The sequence below is a fragment of the Thamnophis sirtalis genome, unplaced genomic scaffold, assembly GCF_051295495.1.
Source record: "Thamnophis sirtalis isolate CommonGarterSnake01/CBP01778 unplaced genomic scaffold, rThaSir2_p1.2 scaffold_15, whole genome shotgun sequence".
In the NCBI taxonomy this organism is placed as follows: domain Eukaryota; kingdom Metazoa; phylum Chordata; class Lepidosauria; order Squamata; family Natricidae; genus Thamnophis; species Thamnophis sirtalis.
Window position 1 is genome coordinate 2,470,675 of NW_028261395.1, and position 18,405 is coordinate 2,489,079.

General features: G+C 39.6%; 1 protein-coding gene across 9 annotated transcripts in view; it reads left to right on the forward strand.

Annotated features, from left to right (window-relative positions):
- EXOC6 (exocyst complex component 6) overlaps positions 1-18,405 on the forward strand; it is a 113,796-nt gene that overhangs the window by 71,766 nt on the left and 23,625 nt on the right. For all 9 annotated transcript variants that reach the window (XM_087702605.1, XM_087702604.1, XM_087702611.1 and 6 more), the window contains 2 exons: positions 8,317-8,458; positions 11,376-11,449. In XM_087702605.1, the coding sequence (XP_087558731.1) occupies positions 8,317-8,458; positions 11,376-11,449 (216 nt within the window). The remainder of the gene's footprint in view (positions 1-8,316; positions 8,459-11,375; positions 11,450-18,405) is intronic.

The following is an 18,405-nucleotide window of genomic DNA, read 5'->3' on the forward strand; positions in this document are numbered from 1 at the left end:
CTATTAAAGAAATAGAGATGAACACCGTCTCCTAAAGTCAGCAACGACTAGCGGGCTAAAATCCGCAGGGACTTCTTCCTGCTCTTGGTTGTGTGTCAGATCTTCTATAAAAGCAACTTGTTCCCCATGTACACCTTATAATATGGGGGAATATTGTTTGTTATCCAATCAGCAAGAAATTGAACAATTTGTTCAGTATTACAAGAGACATTCATGTGTTGGAGAAGCAAATCCACAGAACTCTTCATTTATATATTCCTTGGACTAGACCTTGTAACCAAGATAATTTGCAAGGGCTGATTGGTTTTCTATTTCAGAATTGTTATCAGTTCTTGTGGTCTATTTGGCCGGTGTTGGTACTGCGACGTGTTTTATAGGGTACATTTATCTTCACATTGTAGATCTTCCGAAAGAAAGATCAACAGATGTTTTGATGTGCAAGCTTGTAGCTATGGAAACACATTCTGTCATCAGTTCTTACGTGGTTTAGAATCATTCGTAAGAGCCGAGGTGGCGCAGTGGTTAGGGTGCAGTACTGCAGGCCACTTCAGCTGACTGTTATCTGCAGTTCAGCGGTTCTAATCTCACCGGCTCAAGGTTGACTCAGCCTTCCATCCTTCCGAGGTGGGTGAAATGAGGACCCAGACTGTGGGGGGCGATATGCTGACTCTGTAAACCGCTTAGAGAGGGCTGAAAGCCCTATGAAGCGGTATATAAGTCTAACTGCTACTGCTATTGCTATTCTTTTTTTTTTTAATTTTCCATTTTTTCATTTTCATACACTCACATATATACTGTGCATAGCCAGCGCCATACAACATTAAACAATCATCGCAGCAATTCCTCTTGTCAACAATACCCCAGAAAATAGAAACCCAATATACCTCTTCCGCTCTCCATACACCTCTTTCTTCCACTCCCTCCTCCAACTTTCTATCTTCCCTCCATCATCCCTCTCTACCCTACTTCCCCTCCCCCTCTACCACTCCTCTCTCCCGATCCACTCCCTCCCTTCCTTCTCACCCTCCCTCCCATCCTCTCTCCCATCCTCTCTCCCTCTCTCGTGGTTTAGAATCATTCTGAAAGACTTCACACATTATGGATATTTTTTCCCCCTCTTAAATAAATCTTAACATTTGTTTGGTAAAAAATTGGGGAAATAAAGGAGATTTAGTTTGTGTTAACAGTCTTTTTCAGGATTGCTTTATTTGAATAGTAAGCATTCTTGTTCTTGGTGAAATCTGTCCTTTGTCCAAAAGATCCCAGCTGGGCATCTAAAAAAGGCCTGCCTACATATTACCTTGTTATGCGTTCATATAAATACATCCTCATTATTTTTTGGTCAGCCAATCAACTTTAGGTGCTTATTAAACTTCATTTAGTACAAGAGAATAGACGCTGTGTTTATCAGTTATTGTCCAACATAGTGGCAAACATATTCTTCATTAGTGAAGGTAACATTTTTTTCCTGTTTTTATTTTCCATTTTTTTCATTTTCATACAGTCACATATATACTGTGCATAGCCGGGGCCATACAACATTAAACAATAATCACAGCAATTCCTCTTGTCAACAACACCCCCCAAAATAGAAACCCAATATACCTCTTCGACCCTCCATACACCTCTTTCTTCCACCCCCCTCCAACTTTCTTTCTTCCCTCCATCATCCCCCTCTACCCTACTTCCCCTCCCCCTCTACCACTCCTCTCTCCCGATCCACTCCCTCCCTCCCATCCTCTCCCCCGTCCCTCTCTACCCGTCTTTCTTCTATCCCACTCCTCCTCCCCTTGGTGTATTTCCACTATACGTCAATGTATTCAGCTTGTCCTATTTTTACGGAGAAATTAAAGAGAAACAGTATACATGTGAAGTCGCATTACATTGAAATCTAACTCATCGTATATATCTCCCCCTCTCCCCACCCTCCCCCCTAACACCCCACCTCCCATTACATTTTTGTTATCATTGATCAAACCATTTTAATCCTCCCCGTCACCACAAATATCCATTTTAAGATACACACTTAAATACCTGAATTTGAATTTTGTGTTTAAGACAGCTTCCCCTTAACGTGTCATGTAATATTGTTAAATTAACAATGAAGCTAGATTTGCCGGAGCTAACAGACAAGTCTTGTTGTTCGCTCTTTGCCTGGCGATTGTGTTTTATTGTTTCTATGATTGGCAGTAAAAGCCTTATTTCACAGCTTGCAGCGGGGGGCCTATTGGGTAAAGCGTGATAGTCCTCTCCAAGCTATAGTCAAAAACTGTCCATCAGAAGCCCCCACATCGCCTACTTAGAGAAAGGACTTTCTTACTGATCCTTCCAAATGTCGTTTCACGCTGCCCTTGATTGGCACAGCCTGGCAGGGAGGATGGGTGAATCTGTCACCGGCTGGTTAATTGTGTTGCTGGTCTCCGGCTGACATCGGCTCTTTTGACTCCTAAGTGGCTCAATACAAAACAAATTAGGAGATGCTAGTCATATTTCTCATTCTCTATGCCCTGACTTTGTTGAAGGCAGTCCATAAATCATATTGACTGACACCCCACCGAAGGATGAAAGCTGCTTTTGAGACGTTCGAGCGTAGGCCGAAGGAGCGCCCACCGCCGAGGTGCCATGGAAGGATGCATATGGCTGACCCTTTGGGAATTTCCTAAGGGCCGAATGTTTCTTTACAGCAATTGTTCCTAAGAGAAAAAGCTTTGGGGGCAGCACAGAAAAGATTTAACATGTCAGCAGATTCTCTTTTACAAGCAGCTTTGAAATATAAGACGTTTGTCCAAGGATTTTCCTCTCTTTCCCAATGCGGTCTTTAGCAGATGTGAAGAAGAAGAAGAAGAGGGGGGAATTCTAGGTGTTATATTTTGTAGCAGGTGTTATTTTTAACGTGTCGAAAGCCTTATTTCTTGTGCTTTTGCAAAGGTAAAACAAAACGTAGAGATAGTTGAAACCGACAAATAAATGCAAAGATGTTAGAAGTGATGAGATAATAGTCATTACATAGTTGGCGTTGCGGAAACATCACCGATATTTTTAGTATTTATTGCTACAAATGATTTGGGTGCAACTTAACAATAAATTCAAAAAGCAATATTACATTAATGGGTTCATATCTGCATTATATAGAATAAGTTTGTTTTTAGTTTGTTTCAAACATATATGTGATAAGCCTGAGCAATCAAGTACAGTTGGTGTTAAGGAAACATCACCGATAAATTTAGTATTTATTGCTACAAATAATTTGGGTGCAACTTAACAATAAATTCAAAAAGCAATATCACATTAATGGGTTCATATCTGCATTATATAGAATAAGTTTGTTTTTAGTTCGTTTCAAACGTATATGTGATAAGGCTGAGCAATAAAGTACGGAGAGCTAAATTCTTCAACGTGAATTTGGATTCGTAGTTTCATAAATAAATGTATTTAACAGCTATATTTTCAACTTGGAAGAGTTATATTTAAAAACAAAACAAAACGTGTAGTGTAATTTTACATGTATAAAACGTACACAGACCCACAACAAAATTATTCTAGTATATTATGTAGACTTCTAGCTTATGGTTAAATTTTAGGGCTTGCTTTTTTTTTTCATTTTTGCCAGGATAAAAACCTACTTATCTCAAATAGAGATAATGCAAACTTCCCCCCCCCTTTGTGCATGTGTTTGTTAATGCCATAACAGCAATAAGCCTGTAGTCGGAGTGCATAGTTGAAAGCGGTTCCGTTGCATCTTTGAATAGGGGTGTTAGCATTTGTCTCTCATCATAAAACATGCACTTGATGTACGTTTATGAAACTCGACTTTTTAAAAAAAAGCCTTGTAGCTTCTCTTGTAATCATGCATTGTAACCATTACTTTGTGCTCCACTACTATTAACACATTGATCTGAAAACTCTGAATGCCTAGCTTGGAAGACAAAACGGGAAACCCAATATAAATACATCAATATATAGCAATGTTAATGAGTTTTTTTGGGGATGCGAGGGCGATCCGGCTGCGACATCTGTCACCCCATTGATCGCCAGGGCTGATTCGGCTGATCTGGCTGGCTAGGCGGGTGTCCCCTTCCTCCCTCACCGCTCCACGTGCGTCCCCCCCCCCGAAGCCGCGCGCTCGGTGGAAGAGGACGACCATCCCAGATAGAAGGAGTGTACCGATCTCCGGTCAAGGGTATACCATAGCTGCGCTCCCCTGCTAGAACCGCCAAACAAGCCTTAATGAGGTTTAATTGGTTGCTAGTTTGGGGATTGGCGATATTTATATACGTTACATGATATATGTTTTATATCTAAGCCAGTTTGGTTTAGTGGTTAAGGCAACAGGCTAGAAAGCAGGAGATGGTGAGTTCAAGTCTCGCCTTAACCATGAAAGCCAGCTGGGTGTCTTTGGGCCAGCCACACTCTCTCAGCCCAACTCACCTCACAGGGGGGTTGTTGTGGGAAAAATATAAAAAATATATAAAATAGGAGGAGGAAGGCATCTTGGATGTGTTTTGCTGCCTTGAGCTATTTCTAAAAATAATAAAGGCGGGATACAAGTAAATAAAATACTACAAAGGCATCAAAGCCATTAGACCCGAGGTGGCGCAGTGGTTAAATGCAGCACTACTTCAGCTGACTGCAGTTCAGCAGTTCGGCTGTTCAAATCCCACCAGGCTCAAGGTTGACTCAGCCTTCCATCCTTCCGAGGTGGGTAAAATGAGGACCCGGATTGTTGTTGGGGGGCAATATGCTGACTCTGTAACCCGCTTAGAGAGGGCTGAAAGCCCTATGAAGCGGTCTATAAGTCTTAACTATTGCTATTGCTAATCTGTTGCATAAAACATGGGCCCTGCATTACATCAAAAGGCGCAGTTGTTTTATTCAATCGAAATAAGACTTCCAATTTGTATCTTAAACGTGTTAATCTCATAATTCAGTTTAAGCCCATTGATTCTTATCTTTCCTTCTATCCCCTCCCCTTCAAGGCTTCACGGTTTTCATTCATATTGATACGGTTCCATTTGGGGGAATAGCACTGCATGTCTGTTAGTGTAATTATGAGTGACTTTGGCAGCTGTTTTTTAAGCATGCGGATTGTGTATTCACTTTTTTATATGTTTGATTGATATAGTTGGCTTTCGGTAGTTGGCTTGTTTCAGTCGCTGTATAGTTTGAGGAAAAAAAAATTCAATTTTTGAATGAGCAAACAAAAAGACCCCTTAGAAGCAGCTTGCTGAAGATTTATGGCGGGTACATGCTTCAAACATGATTCGGAAGGAGTGCTTTGAATCTTGCGTGCCCACAACACTACTGGTACTCATTAAAATAACCCAACTTTCTTGAAGCTTTGACAGGAGTCTGGATAACAAGATGACACTCATTAAACTCTAAGCAGCTGTATGTTCTGGAGGCCTGAAAAAAGGCTGGACTATATTAATGAAGAGCAGAGACGCAAAATGTCTGCACGTTTTTCCAAGTAATTTTTGAAGTGTGACATAGCCATTATAGCTTACGTGATGCTATATATATATTGCCCACATATAAATACCGAGGAGGAAAATAGGTAGAATTTCCTAAAGATATACTTTTTAATATTTTGTTATAGTTGGGAACATATAAATGCTAAATTGGTTTGAAAATATTGATTCGTTTTAGTATATTGTTTTCATAAGGAGGCTGTGGTTTTGCCATTATCCCTTCTCATTGGAGGGAATTTTTCTGCTTCAAATTGGTTCCTTCAAGGATTCTCTTGCCACAAAACCACTTATTTGAAAAAAAATGTGAACAATTGTGAAATGTCTTTTGACACAGCATTTACATGTAGTCCTCAACAACCAACTGGACTCTTGTCAATCATTTAGAGCAGTGTTTCTCAACGTTGGCGACTTGAAGTCCTGTGGACTTCAACTCCCAGAATCCCCCAGCCAGCACAGCTGTGCTGGCTGGGGGAATTCTGGGAGTTGAAGTCCACAGGACTTCAAGTCGCCAACGTTGAGAAACACTGATTTAGAGAGTCCTGTGGTCACACGGCAAATTTTGACATTTTCTTTTTGCCGGTTTCTAGCATTTACTTCTCGTCTCCAGCAAAACCTCCCATTGGATAAAACAATTTTGCTTAACGATCGTTGGTGTTCTCTTGACAATTGTATTTGCTTAATGACCACCACAAGGAAGGTTGTAAGATAGGGCATGGACCAACCTAACAACCACAGTGACTTATGACCATAATTGCAGGCTCAGTTATGATCATAAATCGAGGACTCCTTACTCTAGTATAAAATATTATATCCAGAAACACCCTTGTGTTTACATTATTCCATTTTTTCCCCCCTCTGGAAGCTTCATATCACAAGATAAAATAAACAGACTGGTCATGTTCATTTCTGGGGATTACATGAAATTACTCATGTAGCTTTCTCTGCAGCAGTAGCGATACCAAAGTTATTTTCTCAACTTCCCAATCTAGTGTAGCGCCCTGGTATTTTCAGGACCAGCGTATTTGCGAGACCGCCTACTGCCACACACCTCCCAACGGCCGATAAGATCCCACAGGGTGGGCCTCCTTAGGACGCCATCAGCCGGACAGTGTTGGCTGGCGGGCCCCCGGAGGAGAGCCTTCTCTGTGGCTGCTCCGACCCTGTGGAATCAGCTACCCCCAGAGGTCCGGACCTCACCCACCCTCATGGCCTTCAGAAAAGCTGTTAAAACCTGGCTGTTCCGGCAGGCCTGGGGCTGTTGACCTTATCATGTAGGGTCCAGCCCTGATCAGACCGTATGCGTGTTGGGGAACTTTTAAATTTCTTTCTTTCTTTCTTTCTAAGCTGCCCAGAGTCCTCCGGGATTGGGCGGCCTATAAATCTCATAAATTGAATGGAATTGAATATTTTCCAATGTTTTTTCATCCAACTAATATGTCTGACTTGAGATCAGCCATGGATTGACCTGATACGGAATTCATTCTGAACTAAAACAATCCAAGAACACAACCTAAATCCATATGCAAATATCCTGTGGTGCTTATTCCCAAGGATTGTGTGTCAAGGATTGTGATGCAATTTAGTATTAAATAAACATGCAGAAGAATTCACTGTGGAAGGCTACAGAATAGATTAGTTATATGGCCAGGTGACTGATAAGTCTATTGTGGTTATTGTTGCAAAGAAAAGACTTCTTTAAAATCTTGAAATGAGAAGGAACCTTAGTTATTTAGCAAAATGCAATGTTTGCTAATACTTGACACGCTGTTTCTTTAGCTTACGTCTGAATTGGTCAATTACTAAAACCATAAATTCACTAAAATGAATGGAGCTTCCTTTCTTGGAAACACACCCACCCACCAAAATTTTTGTATTATCTCCCATCAACCACGTCTGTGGTTTTTCTTTTATTAGCTACTGGCCAATGGGACTTAAAACTGTTAATATGAAATGCCTTTGAACAGTTATGAATATCGTGAACCGATGGAGAGCTTCATGCAAGTTGGTCATTTTTTAAAATATTTAGAATCCTCCCACTTACAAACACAAAAAAAAATTATTGGATCGGGAGGAAAGCAAAACTGAGGGTTTGGGCAGAAAATAATATAGCTTCCAGGGACATCTGTAGTAATATCCTGTAAAGATCCGTGACCCGTCAAAACCGCGGACCACAAAAGCGCGATCGACAAAATCGCGCATTTGACGTCATCACAGCGCTACGAAAAAGATCGAAAAATTGAAATAAAAATTAATAAAAATTAAATTACAGCAAGCCGATTCACATAAAGGTAAGGGTTAGGTTTAGGGTTAGGGTTAGGGATAGGTTAAGGATTAGGGTTAGCTTTACAGCATTAGCGTTACGTTTAGCGTTAGGTTAAGGGTTAGCGTTAGGTTTTTCGTTACGTTAACGGTTAGGTTTAGGGTTAGGTTTAGGGTTAGGTTAAGGGTTAGGTTTGGGGTGGTTAGGGTAAGGTTTTCGCTTTATTTTTACATTTTTCGATCGTTTCCGTCGCGCTGTGATGACGTCACATACGCGCTTTTGTCGACCGCGATTTTGTCGTTCGCGGTTTTGTGGTGGAACCGTAAAGATCAAGACCGTTTTTGTCCCCTAATTTTTTTCACAAGACTAAAAAATAATAATAATACCTTAGCCATTTTTGTCTATTTGGAAATTCTTGGATGTCGGCTCGAGCATCCAAGGGAAACTATTGTTGTGAAACAAAGCCAAGCATTCCTTATCTGATTGTCTTGAGTTGAATTAATGCTGGGGGGGGGGAGAGAATTGGTGAGATCTTTGTGACAAGAGGTGCCAGTTTATTTCTGTAATGTATTGCCTTTTCTTTAATAGGGAAAAGTAGCACAGACCGCCTGTATGTCGGCATGCCAGCATCTCTCAACGTCCCTGATGCAGATGCTGTTGGACGGCGACTTGAAACAGATCAGCATGGGAGCTGTTCAGCAATTTAATTTAGACGTCATACAGTGTGAATGTAAGTACGCAAATTCTGAATAAAAAGCATGTCCTTGAATGTATAAACTATGGAAGCCAGAAATCCACGAGAAATCCCGGCTAATCGGTGATTCAAAACATTGTGGAATCTGGACTCCCTTTTTTTGATGTTCTGGTTGGTTTTTGAGAAGAACTAACTACATATCTAACTACATATTTTGTTTTCTGTCTTGTTTTCTTTTCTTTATATTGTTCCCCATTCCTTTGGTTTGTTAGCCGCCCGGAGTCCCTCCGGGAATAGGACGGCATACAAGTTTAAATAAATGATAAGCGCTCTACATGGGGCTGCCCTTGAAGAGTGTTCGAAGACTTCAGTTAGTCCAGAATGCAGCCGCGCGAGCAATTGTGGGTGCACCTAGGTACACCCACGTCACATCTATCCTCCGCGAGCTGCACTGGCTACCCATTAGTCTCCGAATCTGCTTCAAGGTGCTGGTCGCTACCTATAAAGCCCTACATGGCATCGGACCTGGGTACCTGAGAGACCGCCTCCTGCCAATTACCTCCCTCAGACCGATAAGATCTCACAGGTTAGGTCTCCTCCGGATTCCATCTGCCAGCCAATGTCGGCTGGCGACTCCCCGGGGGAGAGCCTTCTCTGTTGCAGCTCCAGCCCTCTGGAATGACCTCCCCGTGGAGATCCGGACCCTTACTACCCTCCCGGCCTTCCGCAAAGCCACCAAGTCCTGGCTGCTCCAGCAGTCCGGGGGGCTTGTGAAACATCCAGCCCCACGGAAATTGTGAATGTTGCATCTTTTTTTTAAATGTTGTCTATTTATCCCCTTTCCCTTGTCTGTTGTGAGCTGCCCGGAGTCCTCCGGGAGTGGGCGGCATACAAGACAAATAAAATGAAATGAAATGAAATGAACGATAAACGATATCTGTGATGCTGCATTTGGGGGGGGGGGTTCCTGCGGATCTTGTAAAAGACTATTGGCTCTGATGATTAGCTACCATTGTTGGGACTTTCCTAGAATTTTATTTGCTAGGACAAAGGAGCTTTCTAAGGACGATTCTGAGAAATTAAGAGCGTGACATTACGTTTGTTATTTAACTCATTAACACTTTTGTCTTAGTAATGATCCTAACTTTGAACAGAATTGTGCATGAGCCAAATGGAAGCTCTTAATTGGTAAAAATAAGACAAATATCCAAATATTTGTTACATGTCACGTATTTCAGATGAGTATATTTTATTAAATTGATTTGAGCCAAACTTTCTTTCTGTCTCCCTCTGCTGGTAACCTGAACATTTATTATAACAAAAGAAAAATGTTGCTTTTAATTATTAGTGCAGTAGTGCCTTTAAAGAAATTAAATTCTGTAATTTTGATACGTTTTGGACTTTTAAATACCCAAAATCTTTTTTCATATTTCTGTGCTGCAAAAAAGGGGCAAATCCTTTGGAAATTAACTCTTGACAGAAAATTGCTCAATTGTTTTCATTTTGTGGAATCACAATGATGGGTTGCAAGAATTCTTCCCAAACATAAACCTTCTTAAATATACTGTAATGGGATTTATGAACTTGATTCATTTTCTCCTTTATGTTCTTGGAAGCAGAAGACTGATATTCAATTTCACATTCAAAATTTCTTCAGATAGTTAGTCTGACTATGAGCTGATACATATCTGCACAAGTCATAAATCCAAGGAATGGCCATGAAGTTATTTGTCTTCACCTTCATGGTCACTAAATTAGGATTACCTATAATTGCTTAAATTATTTTAATAATTGATTGTCAGCTTCTTTTTTTTCCTTTGACATTCTCTTTATATTCCCTTTATGAAACATGAACCTAAGAACTGAACTGAACATGTGTTATAGATGGTTAGGTACTGAATATATTCTGTCTTGCAAGAATTCTGGGTTAGCTGCTTATCTGAATCGGTTCCACCACAAAACCGCGGTAGACTAAAGCGCGCTCGACGAAAGCGCGTACCTGACGTCATCACAGTGCGACGAAAACATCACGCTGTGAGCGGCAAAGTTAAAATTAACGCGAAAACCTTACCCTAACCCCCCCAAACCTAACCCTAAACCTAACCCTAAACCTAACCCTAAACCTAACCCTTAACCTAACGCTAAACCTAACGCTAACCCTTAACCTAACCCTAAACCTAACCCTAACGCTTAACGTGACCCTAAACCTAACCCTAACCCTTAACCTAACCCGAACCCGAACCCTAAACCTAACCCTTACCTTTACGTGAATCGGCTTGCTTTAAAAGCGCTTTTTAAAGCGCCCTTTTTTCCTCGGCGGTCGTATTTGTCGCGCTGCTGATGACGTCAGGTACGCGCTTTAATCGGGCGTGCTTTAGTGGACCGCGGTTTTGTCGTGCCACGATCTGAATCCTTCCCAGTCTCATTAGCCCCTTCATGTAACTCTTCTCTTACTGCATCATTTTTCTGCATCCTTATATACCTGAAGCTCCAGAAATGGTTGAAGTAAAACTAGGCTTTTTAACTAGAAGACATCATTGAATATAATAAAGCATTCATTCAATAAAATGTTTATATAGTATATATTCTTTCTTTGAAACGGTCTTCATGAATATGTAATTCCCTGGAAGAAAATGTTGTTTCATGTAGCCCAATTCCAGTAAACCAAGATTTCCCCCACCCACCCACCCCCAAATGCTGATTTACCATTCTGTGTAAATCTGGCTAATTCTTCCTATTAATGAGGAATGCAAAGTAATTATCAATTAATTGATAATTTATAATCCTTAAATCCGATATAAATAAAGTAAGATTTCAAATTTATTCTGTTTTCCTAAGAAATTAAGACAATTATGTGCCCCCCCCCTCTCTCACACACACAAACAGTCTCAATAAGAATGCATCAAATCTATTCCTGACATTTCTTTCACAAACTCTTGTTGTTCCTTTTCAGTGTTTGCAAGTTCTGAGCCTGTACCTGGATTCCATGGAGAAACTTTGCAATTAGCATTCATCGACCTCAGACAAGTAAGAAGCTATTTATTTTATTTTATTTATTTATTTGGTTCCTTTTAAGAACACCCCACTAATTCCAGTTGTTTCAAGTCAATTCAGTTCGAAATTGTCTAAACATTGCTATATAATGCTTATTTGTATTTCCCCAGCAAAGCTGTTATGTGAAAATGAAATGTTGTGATGTCAAATAATCTAATTTTGTCAACTACTGCTATTATTGTTGTCACTTTTATCAGTGTTTCAATTTTTAATTTTCATTTGTTCGCTTATCATACTTGGTAGTCCAACTTTAAAAGATAACAGAAATTGTAGGTCAATGTAGAATGTCATTAATTTCTTTATTTCTTTTTTCTCAATAGATTTTAGACTGTGTTAGTTAAAAATCCATACCGTGTACGGGTTCTGGGAAGTCGGGGGGGGGGAGGAGGAGGGGGGTTGGGGGGGTGGAGGGAGGGAGGGGCACACACACAAAAAATTGTACTTCAATGTCTTAATGATTGACAAATGATGAAATATTTGTGTTTTTTTTTAAAGAAATTAAATAAATATTTGATTTTAAAAAAAAGATAACAGAAATTAATCCTGAAATATTAAAGAAAAAAAAAGAATTAAACCAACCATTCATAGCCTTAAATTTAACTATTTTTAAAATATGTGGTTGTTGTCTTTCTTTTTTTTTTAAACTAACAAATTGATTAGATCTCTTAATCCAATAAGGAATGCATTCCATCTGTCCGGGGTGCTCATAGAAAAAGATCAATTCAGAGATGCCAGCAGGTGAACCTTGGCAACCATCAACAGACCTCCATGGATGACTTAGTAGGCAGCCGTGAGGGGATATAGAGAGGGATCAAATTGGAATGTCTTGTCTAGATCCAAATGATGTAGGGCTGTAAAAATTAATAAACAGCACATAGTCATTCCTCTAGGAACAAATTGGCAACCGGGGTAAGGTTTTTAATACAAGTATAATGTCTCTTTGAGTTTGGGCAGGAACCAGTCTAGCTGAGCCAAGGTAGCGCAGTGGTTAGAGTGCAGTACTGCAGGCTACTTCAGCTGACTGCTAGTTGCAGTTCGGCGGTTCAAATCTCACCGGCTAAAGGTTGACTCAGCCTTCCATCCTTCCAAGTGTGGAAGGACCCGGATTGTTGTTGGGGGCAATATATGCTGACTCTGTAAACCGCTTAGAGAGGGCTGAAAGCCTTATGAAGCGGTATATAAGTCTAACTGCTATTGCTATAGCTGCTGAGTGTTCTACCATAATTCTAAAGTAGACCCAAAGGCAGCCTCTTATTCCTTTACGCAAGACATTACAGAGAGCAGAGTTGGGGATTACTAGGAAATGTTTCCATTTCCATTTCCATTTATTGAATTTATAGGCCGCCCAATCCCGGAGGACTCCGGGCGGCTTACAGAAATAAGAAATATTAAAAAGGATTAAAACAAATAAGACACAACAAATTAAAAGAAACACAACATACACCCAGTCTAAGCGGGGCTGGACCTCAATCAAGAGGTCAACAGCCCCAGGCCTGCCGGAAAAACCAGGTTTTAGTAGTTTACGGAAGGCCATGAGAGTGGGTAGGGTCCGGATCTCTGGGGGTAGCTCATTCCATAGGACCGGAGCGGCAACAGAGAAGGCCCTACTCCGAGGCGTCGCCAGCCGGCATTGTCCAGCTGACGGCACCTGAAGAAGGCCCATCCTGTGCGATCTTATCGGTCTTAGGGAGGTATGCGGCAGAAGATGGTCTCATAGATATCCGGGTCCTAGGCCAATGCACCATATTTCCATACCATTCTGTTTCATTACATTTAGATGTAGTATTTGTACCTGTCAAAAATTACTGGTGATTGTTTACATTTTCCTATTAAAAAGCAACTCCAATGAATCAACTGGATGATGACCAGTGCAAAGATGTGTGTGAGTGAGTGTGTGTGTGTGTGAAGGGGAGATAGAGGGTGGGAGTACAGTACCACACAACTAGAAAGAATATATTTCAGGTTTTGGTTAATGATATCTCAAGATGGACTGCATAAGAGCACATAAGATTACATAAATTTCCTGAATTTGTTCTATTTTTAATATTTTGGATAAGCATAACTTCATTATTTCTGCTTAAATATACTAATTTCTGCAATTCATTAGTGCAAGATGAAGGGTAGGCCTCTGAACAGCAGAAATAGCCATTAACTTTATCTTTGGTTGAAAGCTTATTCTGATCCAGCAAAGTAATGGATGAAAATTTATGTTCCTGAAATTTTCATGATCAATTCCATGAATTAATCAAATACCATTTTAATTTTGCAACAAATGTTATTAGTTATCATAACAGGGAGATTTTGTCATTCTTACCAAAAATGAGATTAAGGATTTTCCTGGCAATTCATTTGTTATAGAAAATTTCATCATTTTAGATGAGAACAGTCCAACTAGCAAAAGGTTATATATTAAGATCATAAATTAAATGATCAACACATAAGGCTGAATTCTAATATATTTACCCAGTTGTACATTTTAATGAAATTACGTTTTAAATATATGCTAGCAGACTGCCTTATTTCTATAGGGGGTTATATGGCTATAAGTTTTTTTAAAAAAAAAGGTAAATTAAGTTTAATGTGTTTTCTTTAAAATGTATTTGATTTTAGAGATCAGCATAACTGGAAACATTTTATTACAATATTATCTTTACAAACAGAAATTATATTCAAAAATGTTTATTCTAGGATAGGGTTATTCTACAGCTCTGAAACTGAAACAGGAGGAATACGAACATCTTTGTTCCTTTGACCTGGGATATAGGTTAATCCTATCGCATATTAGAAAAATATTGTTTTAATTTTTTTCCCCTTTACACAGCTAATCAATCAGTCACTTTACAAGCTTTCTTTGCTAGCCTAAGTTTTTTTCCCCCACGCATCTCCTGGGCAGTAGACTACAAAATCCATATTTTATTTTTATATATATCTTGTATATATATTTAAAGTTATAACCCCCGGTATGCCCAAATATGGGAGGAAGTTCACTACTTCCATTCTCTGTCCATCAGCTCGTCACAAGAGACCATCCAGACAGAAACCCAATATTTTTACTGTTGCCTTTGTTACACTTTGTGTTGTATTTGTGCTGATAAATAAATAAAGGGAGACTAGTATAGATCTATTTCAAGCTATTTAGCACAGGTTCGAATCCCAGTAAGGGTATGGCTAGCTGATGAGAGCTAAATAGCTTGAAATAGATCTATACTAGTCTCCCTTTATTTATTTATCAGCACAAATACAACATATATATGTGTGTGTGTGTGTTGCATTTGTGCTGATAAATAATATTTGGGCATACCAGGGGTTGTGACACAATACATACATACATACATACATACATACATATATACCTCTGGGAATAGGGCGGCATAGAAATCCAATAAATCAAAATTAAATCAATACATACATACATACATACATACATACATACATACATACATACATACCTCTGGGAATAGGGCGGCATAGAAATCCAATAAATCAAAATTAAATCAATACATACATACATACATACATACATATATATATATAAAATATGTGTGTGTTTGTGTGTATAACTATAAATATACACAGTATATTATTATCTCAAGTATTGATGCAACAATTATTGCAATCAATTGTCTACATTCTTTTTTTCTGCTTTTGAATGCAAAATTCGAGTTAAATTGCCGTTTATTTTATTTTCGGCCTAACTCACAACTCGTGTTGATGATATTTAATGACGACATGAAGGATTTTAACACCCTTCCCGTCTCCTCTGTTTATGATTCATTTCTCTCCTGATAGGGCAGATGACAGTTCTTTTCAAGAATACTTAGAAGAGCAACAGAGGCGTTTCAGAGGGTCCTTTATAAGGGGTCAGGGCTTCTGTCCTTCAGTTTGAATTCGATACTGTTCCGTGAATCGGAGGATATGAAAGATAAGGAAGTTAAGTCCAAGTGGTCAGGTTTTACCTGCCCACCCGGATTTTGCCCCGAGGTCACGCTCCCGATATTTGCTGTTTGGTGCAGAGGGGCTGATGACAGGTAGGGGGGCTGATTCAAAGGGGAAAGCTTGAACCATATCAAAGCTAAAAGGCAAGAGAATTGGGACGTTGCAAGAGCTAAAAGATGGATCAGCAGGATTGCCCCCTTTTTAAAAAGTAGCTGACCTGTGAGAGAGAAAAAAACGTTATCGTCCTGCCAATCACATGCTTGCTAATGGAAGCCAGTTATCTCAACAACAGCTTAAGCCCGCGGTGTGATTTCTTGACAGTTTACAAGATTTGGAGGTGAGGGCAATACAGATTGGCAATTTTCACTACAAATACTATATAGCACATGTATAAAAGCTTGATAGTTAGCTAAAGAAATCCATACAGCTGTTTCAGTGATTCCCTTAGAAGTTCCACTACATGGGAAACACACGGAAGAGTATCCCACCTAGCATGGATGATAAATTTACACAATATTTTTCCTAAGGATGGTTTTGTTTTTTTAAAAGTGGATTTCCATAGTCTCTTGGGCAGGATTATGCTTTCTGATTGATTTCAAATTATTCTGTATATTTTAAGGCAAACCAAAGGATTTTCCAGTCTAGAAAAAAAAAAATTCTAACTCTCTTCTGATAAGAACTACATTTTTCAAAGAAAAATAGCTCAGTGAAAATGTTATTCTAGTATGTGAAAAAACAAGTATTCTGGTGTGGGTTAATAGACAAGAGATTAAAAATAGATAAATCTGGACAACTTTTTCTTTCTTTTCTTTTCTTCCCCCCCCCCCCCCTTTATTGCAGAAGCAGAAAGAAAAATCAATTGCAACTCTTAACATACTTAACAAGTTAATAACTATGACAATAATATATTTACAGTTTTTTTAATAATACAACCAATTGCAAAAAAGAGAGAAAAGAGAGAAAAGAAAACACGCTTTAACTAAATTTCTACTTACATTAGCCTATTTACAATTTTTCCATATTATATCCGTAATCCTGTAGCGTCTTTATTTTCCGTACTGTTATTGACATTCGTCAACGTCCCTCTCAAATCTACCTCTTTTCTCTATCCACTCATAAACTTTATTCCACGTTCTATAATATTTCGAGTCTTTTTTTATCTTTAAATTTTAAGGTTAATCTATCCATTTCAGCACAATCCCAGATGTTCCTAATTATATCGTCATCTGGTACGGGTGTTCGCATTTTTTCAATATTTAGCATATATGATTCTTGCTGCCATCAATATTTGTAACACTAAATATATGATTGCTTTGTCATAACTTTCTGACAGTTTGCCGGACGTTTGGGCAACTTTTTAAAAAAGAGATTAGGGAAATTCAGGAAGAGGAATTCCATATTGCTACTTAGCATAAGAGCTCTCTCTATTGCTTTCAACTTTGTGATTGTTCATTCAGAACCGTTTCCGGTGGGGGGGTTTCCCCCACAAGTCAGAGGGCGCTACTGCATTTATGTAGTGCTTACGGACCTCTCATTAAGATCTCATAAAAGAGCCGAGGTGGCGCAATGGTTAGGGTGCAGTACTGCAGGCCACTTCAGCTGACTGCTATCTGCAGTTCAGCGGTTCAAATCTCACCGGCTCAAGGTTGACTCAGCCTTCCATCCTTCCGAGGTGGGTGAAATGAGGACCCGGATTGTTGTTGGGGGCAATATGCTGACTCTGTAAACTGCTTAGAGAGGGCTGAAAGCCCTATGAAGCGGTATATAAGACGCGGAGCCCACCAGCGGCCAGGCAGGTGAGGGCGAGGGGGCCGAGCCGGGCAGCTGAGCGCAGCAGGGGAGGCGGCTGGCCTCGCTGCCTTTGCCGCAGAGCAGAGCCGCCCTCCGTCGGGAGGCCAGCTATATATATTGATATATATTGATATATATCACAGTAATGATGTATTTTATTGTCTCTCGTGTAATTTACAAACTTAAAAATGGGAGGTGAAAGGGCCTCATAAGTGGAATAGTCTCGGGCCTCTTTTCATCTAAATCCGGCACTGGGTACATTCATCCTAGTCTAGCCGTTTACCGCCAGGAGTGTGGCAGAGGCCTTTGGTTCTTGCTGCCTATGTAGCTCTCGTGGTGACCCCTTTTGGGGCATTCTGAGATGAGGGTTTTCTGACCTCAGAAAAAGCCAGCTGTGCAAGATGGCGGAAGGGAGATAGTTTTCAGTTTTCCTTCTGGTGGAGGTCAGCTGCCTGTTTCTAAGGAATCTTTATCCCCCCTTGAGATAGCATTCCAGGGGTCACAGAACTGCAACTTCTATTTTATTTTGACTAATACGGACATTTCTACAACAGGTAGAAACCCTTGTCCAAACTAAGCGTGTCAAGGCATGCAGAAAAACAGATTCTATGCCATACACAACTTCATGAGTGTTGCAGATGGAATTGAATTACGTTGCAGAGAAAAATAAATGCATTCTGGTAACGTTTTTGACATGACATGGTATTACTTAGTGTTAAGGTCCAGCCCCGATTAGAACGTATGTGTATTGTGTATTTTAAACTTATTTTTTTTAACTTATTTTGCTTTTCCCCCCCCTTCTTTCATTGCAAACCGCCCGGAATCCTCCGGGATTGGGCGGCCTATAAATTTAATAAATGAAATGAAATAAATGAGTTAAAATTAGCACATTTGGTTTCTTTTAAAGAACCGCGGTAATGAATGTCCAACATATTACATTATATATTTTGGGTTTTATGGAATCCAGTGGCTTTTAGTCCTAGGCACATTTCTTTCTTTAAGCTGCCTGTAAGCGACTGATTTGCAGTACCAGTGTCCTATAAAAAATATATATATTATTTGTCTTTGATAACTGTATTGTTAACAAGTAAATAATACTTTGCATTTTGAAAAACAAAAATTGCATTATTCCTAAGGACAAAAATAGTCTAATGACAATACAATTTCATTTTTGGAAAAAAAATTGCATGGTTATTAATTTA